Below are 7,313 nucleotides of genomic sequence, written 5' to 3'. Positions count from 1 at the left end.
CAGGCATCAATGAATGGTTGAATGACCAAATTCAAACTTCTCTGGACATGACTCATCTTCTAGGCTGTAGTTTCCTGCTCGGAATTTCTGGAACCACCGTTGACACTGGCTTACGCTTATTGTCCTATCCCCCGTTTACTGCATTAATATTCCTGTTCAAATCGAACTGTACTCTTTAAAACATGCACTAAGATTACTACCTGCTACTATAGCAAGTTGATGCAGGTAGCTTATCCCGCTCCTCTTCGACTTTAGCTCATGCAGTTGAAAAAACCGCCTTAATTATGGGATGACCCTGTATATATATACCTACACAAATACATACATACATACATACATACATACATACATATATATATATATATATATATAATATATATATATAATATATATATATATATATATATATATATACATGGAGGCGCAATGGTCCAGTGGTTAGGGCAGCGGACTCGCGGTCGTAGGATCGCGGTTTCGATTCCCAGACCGGGCGCTGTGAGTGTTTATTGAGCGAAAACACCTAAAAGCTCCACGAGGCTCCGGCAGGGGGTGGTGATCCCTGCTGTACTCTCTCACCACTCTTTCTTCTGTTGGCCTGCTCGCTTAGTCAGCGGGGTGGCGTCACTCGAAGGCTAAAACAATGCGAACGCGATGTGTAACAACATCTGATGGTCTGGTCGGTCACGTGATACATACATACATACATACATACGTATGTATGTATGTATGTATGTATGTATGTATGTATGTATACAGTATTTCACTAGTAATTTATTTTATGGAACACTCAAGACAAGAGAAGCTGATTTGACTTTAGTGCGATGTGAACTCAGAACCTAAAGAAATAGGACAAATATCACATAACACTTTGTTCCACCCGCTAAAGATTCTGCTATAATTTATTATAAGGTGCAATAAGAGCTTTATAAGAAATGTTGTCATTGTAAATTAAGTGAATGAAATTAAGTGAATCTTTATTATATTACTAATATCTATTTTATCAAAGACAGGAAGCGATGAGAGACAAACATTCTCTCGGTATCATTTTACTCAAAAATGGTACCTAATTTTACACAGTGAGAATCATCTAGGGTAAATTTACGTTCACCATCACTATAACAACAACAACAACAACACTAAGGTATAATATAAATTTTTATTCAACAGATGGTACGTTTAAACAACCATATCTTCATCTTGAACAAACACTGGTGTATATTCTTCACCTAATGTTTACCTCACTTTTTTCCATTCCATATGCTTTGCACATGTTCAGTCGATGTATACTTAGACATGTATCTTGCACCTTTTAAGAAATGAAATGTTTTTACACCCAAGTTTTGATAAATCTACACGCGAATGCCGCTTCAGCGCATATTATACACACGTTATGATACAAGCACACACACACAAAATATACTTCAATACATTCAAATTCTCTTGCACTCACACAGAATGTGCATGTATATGTGAGTGTTCGTGTGTTTGTGTGTGTGTGTGTGTGTGTGTGTGTGTGTGTGTGTGTGTGTGTGTTCGCGTGTATTTCTTGGCCTAATGCGAGTTCGGAGCAATCTCTTATTTCTTACACGATTTCAGTATTATGTGTCAAAAGTGAAGCAATAGCATCTCTATTGTAAAGTAAGATAATACTTCAGGTTTAATACTTTCCCTATTAATGCTAAAACCATTTTACATGCATATATATATATATATATATATTATATATATATATATATATATATATATATATATATATATATATATATATATATTATGTGACAATTATTCGGTTGCCATAATAATCTCCGAGCTTTAACACAAATAGAAATATTTTTTGTCTTAATAACTGACGAGATGCAGGAGCAGATTTCCGCCCCAACATCTGAAACTCGGAGTTTTATTATGGTATCCGAATAATTGTCTTATATTACAGATACATTTCTCTATTTACATAATATCGAGGTCTCATTCATTCGTTTATTGTCATACTATTACTATTAATATATATATATATATTAGTCGACGAAATCAAACCCAGGATATATTCTTTATAAGCCTAGTACTTATTTATCGGTGTGTTTTGCCAAACGGCTAAGTCACGGGGATGTAAATACATATGTACATATTTTTACATATATGCATACATATATATATATGTGTGTGTATGTATACATGCATATATATACACAATACATATATACATGTATATATATAGGTGTGTGTATACACACACATACATATATATACATATAAATATACACATATATATATATACATATGTATATACATATAGATCTATATATATGCATATATATATGTATATTTAAAGCAGCAGAAAATTCTACAAAACATGTTACTCTGAGTTTCGCGTTGCAAAAACTGTCCGATGAACGGCAACGCGAAACTCAGAGTAACAGGTTTTGTAGAATTTTCTGCTGCTTTAAATAAAGCATATTACTCTACCACTGGTATTTGAGTACTCTTTTTTTCCACCTTGTTTCACATTTAAGTGTTTACTCCGGTATATATGCATATAAATACATGTATGTATATATATATATATATATATTATATATATATATATTATATATATATATATATATTCATGTACATATATATATATAGAAGTATATTTATGGATGTATATGTATAGATGTATATGTATCGCCATGATAGATCATTAGCCACTACACACATTTTTTTCTCTCCTTGTTTTTTCTGTGTCCCTTTCTGTAGAAGAGCGTAGCTCGAAACGTAAAAGACTTTTTCTATTCCTGAGCGTTATACTAATACATCTGTTTGTTTTGTACACCACCTGTCTTCGTCTTATGTTTTTTTCGTAAACTCTCCCTATACATATATATATGCATATATATAGATCTATATGTATATACATATGTATATATTTATATGTATATATATGTATGTGTGTATACACACACATATATATATACATGTATATATGTATTGTGTATATATATGCATGTATACACACACACACATATATATATTTATGCATATATGTAAAAATATGTACATATGTATATACATGCATATATATATATTTATATATGTATATATATGTCTATGTATATATGTATGTAAATATATGTATATCTGTGTGTGTGTCTGTCTTTGTAACCCCACCATTGCTTGACAACCGATGTTGCTGTATTTACATCCCCGTGACTTAGCCGTTTGGCAAAACACACCGATAAATAAGTACTAGGCTTATAAAGAATATATCCTGGGTTTGATTTCGTCGACTAAAGGCGTTGCTCCTGCCTGGCCGCAGTCATAATGACCGCTATAAGTGAAACAACAACAAAAATCTATGCCATTTTAATGCCGAGCAACGCCAGGTATCTCTTCTAGTCCCTTATATATTTATTTATTTATTTACGTCATTTGTGCTATTGAGAAAGAAATGGATGTTACACAATTTCAATCGTATCAATCTTCATCTACTGATATTGTGAAAGGTGTAAATATAATATACTCTGATTGTTTTCCCCTGTAAATCTAAAACATATGTCTAATGTCTGAACGGCCGACGCTTCATAAGGCATCAAAGTCCAAATAGCTTTACATACCCAAAATATATTATTTCACATGGTTTGTAGTGCCATGCATAATTAACCTTGCTTATTCTTTTCCTTTTTTCCAAAGCAACACCAGGCCAAAAATATGGATTGCGCGATTGTCTATTTCGCTGTGTGTATGTATTTATGTGTATGTAAACAGCTACATATATAAACACATATATATGTGAGCCAATGCACACATCTTTCTACCTATTTGTCACTCCATCATTTTATATTCCCATTGTTACTCTCTCTTTATCTCTCTCTTTTGTATTGATATTTAAGCGGGATTTGAACCCAGACTGCAAAAATTCGGAATAATTACCGAAATAATTTTATTCAATGCTTAAGCGACTCAATCAATTCACTTTTGTAAGCATTCAGGCCGTTTTACCTCCCCAGTTCTCTCCCTATTCTCGAAGTCTTTGACCTGCAGATGTTGAGATTGGACAGGAAGTGTTCATAAATATATCGGGCGTTGTCACTCCATTGTATATAACCTACCTCTATCAATAATAGAAATAAAACCCCCAAAATATATTAATGAAAATGAATCTAAAATAACAAAATATATTCAAATCTTTCTTTTCCTCAACTTTCAGATTTTACTGATATGGCTGATTGGACTATTGACGATATTACATGCTTATGGCATTCCTGGAAGTGATCATGTACAAGGTAAATTGTCATATTCCTTCAAAAGTTCCGACTGCTCTTGTGAAAGATATAACAGTTTCTAATACAAATTTTACACGTCATTCGTGTGACATGTGCTGGAGAGGGTAACTCGCAGATTTTAGTCTTTTTTATACACCATTATGGTACCTGCATTAGTTTCGTTATGCTCAAGTTCTCTGGATTTACGTTGAGTTTTAGTTACCGTTTCTTAATAAGCTGCTGGAGTAGGTCATCAAATCACAACGTCTAGATACCAGCATGCTAATCAGACACGAAGGCAAATTAAATCTAAACACTTAATTTCGATACAGCATAATATTCTTACGAAGAATTTTTTCCTCTAATTAATGGAAATTTTTAAATGAACTAATGCTGACGATCCAAGGGAAATTGTCTTATGTTTAAAAATACCGCGTTACATACACTCTCATATAATTTCATTTTACCAGTAGCCATTTGTCAACAAATCTGGCAATTACCGCATATAGCGGCAGTTCCATTAAACTTGGACCAAAATCTTTTTTACTGAACTGATTTGTTGCAAATAAATAACTATAAAACAATATTAATAATTCTCAATAGTATAAAGTGATTTAATTTGCTAAACCTATCAACGATCGAAAGATTACACAGAGGGAGAGAGAGAGAGCACAATGTAACGACATAAGCATTCTTGATGCTTATATTCTTCTTACAACATCGCCAGAATCACAACTCGCATCTCTTCAGTGAAGTGTGGTTTTCTCTGAGTAGACCAAAATCATAACATCAGGAGGCGTTCTTTGAACAACATAGATATCGACATAAGTGTGTGTGAGTATGGGTAGCGGCGTGTATGGGTAGCGTGTGTATGTATGTAGCATCATTCTGTATGTATGCAGATGAAAAATGACGGTGATCATTTTTTTTTTACGAATAGTCTTCAAATCCGTTCTTTACGTTTTGTTGTGTTTTTATTGCTTCAACTTTAATCTGCATAGCCTTATTTCGTAAGAATATTAAGAATAGTAATCTAATCAAATTAATTTGATGTAACTTTAGACCAGAAACTACCAATGTGTTACGGCATGTCTCGCGTTCAAATCTGAATCTTAGTGTTGATTAGTAGCTGTTTATAATGGCTGATACTCAACAATCTGTCTCAACCGGGTACCGCTATCAGTGAAGTTTTCATTGACTGTATGCGAATATAGGGGTGTGAGCATAGATATCCACACTTATAAATGCAAGCATACACATGCGCACACACACACACACACACACACACACACACCACACACACACACACACACACACACACACACACTCACTCACACACACACACCCGCACGCAAAGCACATCAGATATATATGCATTGATGCGTATAAACTTATCTACATAAATATTGTTTGCGCAAATTGGTCGCACACGCACATGTGTGTATAGAAATTTTGTTTGCGCGCGCGCGTACGTGTGTGTGTGTGATCTCGCATATACAGACTGTAGACTGAAATCATGTTTTGCACAAAAGTACATTTTTTTGTTTAGAGCGGGGAGACCACTGGAAATATCTATTTAACATTTGTGCCTAATACGATTTCAAGCCACAGAGAAAAAGTTAAGAAACTAAAGAACATATTTCGAATGAAGAACACAACTTTTTTTTTGGGGGGGGGGTCATCTTTTTTTTCTTTCCGATGATCTTTTACAACTTTCTTTTTTGATCTATTCTTTCTTTTCCTTTTTCAATTTGGCGCATCAAAAGCTTACTGAATGAAAGGAATAGCTCACATAATTATTATTCTCTGTCTTTGTGTGTATATGCGTGCATGCGTATATCGGCACATAAAGAAATACACGCATATATTGTGCATCTGTTTTTCTCCCTATCTATATGCACCGAACTTTCTCATCAACGGGTCTTTCATCAACGTACTCTTTTCTCTTTTTCTCTTTCTTCTCATTCGTTTTTTTACTACTCACAAGCTCTTGATCTCTTCGGTTCACAAATTTGTCTTCTTTTATCCTTATTCATGAAAGTATTCGGGAAGCAGCAGGCCATTGTATCAACCTCAGTGCATGCATTTTGTTTACTTTAGCAAGATTTCCAATAAGTTGTAAATCAATCGAGACCTCAGTTAATACTGCAGAAATGTATTTTATAAAAAAAAAAGGAAAAAGTACTGGAAGTCTAGGGTATCGTTTAGGGTACAGCCCATCACTATAAGCATTGTTTAGGTATACTTTAGGGTACAGTCCATCCCTATAAGGATTTTCTGTTCAAGTTCCTCATAAATAAATTTGACTTTTATTCTTCCTGGCTTAGAAAAAGTAAAAGAATTTTGTAGTGGTAACTCATGAAGAAGGAACTGGTCTCCAACTCTATCAGTAGAATTTAGCACGCTGAGAAAAATGATTTTCCTCCGTGTTTGCGTTCTGAGTTCAAATTCCGCTGAGGTCGACTTTGCCGTTCATCTTTTCGGGGTTGATAAAATAAGTTCCAGTTGAGTACTGGGGTCGACGTCATTTACTTATCTCCTTCCCCCGAAATTGCTGGCCATGTGCCAAAATGTTAAATCAATATTGGCGAAGAGTTATATGTTGAAATGTATAAAAGTCTTGCTTATAGACTGTTCAGCTTATGAACTAGATTTGAAAACTTCTCTCACTTTCTTTGCCTGGAAACTCTAGTTTTTCGAGAATACCACTTAAAACATGACCAAGTCAATCAGTGACCATTAATGTTAATGTAGATTTATAATCTGGTTTAAGTCTTTTGGTTTCAAAGCATTTATTCATAAATATTTTCTCGTTGAGATGAGTATTGTTAATAAGATCCTGACCGCAGCACTATCCCAATAAGACTTCTTATACCACTAACACAACCACCACTATCATCATCATCATCATCATCATCATCATTATCATTTGGAGCCAAGTATACTGGGACTTTTTAGATTTAAACTTCAGAACAGCCAATCTTGTAACTACCCACTTCAACTCAGTTATCTGCACGTTGGTTTGTATCTGCGGGTGTTCATGACATATGCGCGCGTATGTGTATACTAGCT

At 34.2% G+C, this 7,313-nt stretch overlaps 1 protein-coding gene across 1 annotated transcript in view; it reads left to right on the top strand.

The window, feature by feature from the left end:
• Window positions 1–7,313, top strand: part of LOC115213637 (A disintegrin and metalloproteinase with thrombospondin motifs 16) — a 408,361-nt gene that overhangs the window by 183,493 nt on the left and 217,555 nt on the right. The window contains exon 2 of the mRNA XM_029782588.2: window positions 4,187–4,262. Coding sequence (XP_029638448.1) covers window positions 4,187–4,262 — 76 coding nt within the window. The remainder of the gene's footprint in view (window positions 1–4,186; window positions 4,263–7,313) is intronic.

The sequence above is a fragment of the Octopus sinensis genome, linkage group LG1 (assembly GCF_006345805.1).
Source record: "Octopus sinensis linkage group LG1, ASM634580v1, whole genome shotgun sequence".
NCBI classification, from domain to species: Eukaryota; Metazoa; Mollusca; class Cephalopoda; order Octopoda; family Octopodidae; genus Octopus; species Octopus sinensis.
The sequence above is the reverse complement of the archived record's forward strand: the minus strand, read 5'-3'. Positions and strand labels throughout refer to the sequence as shown.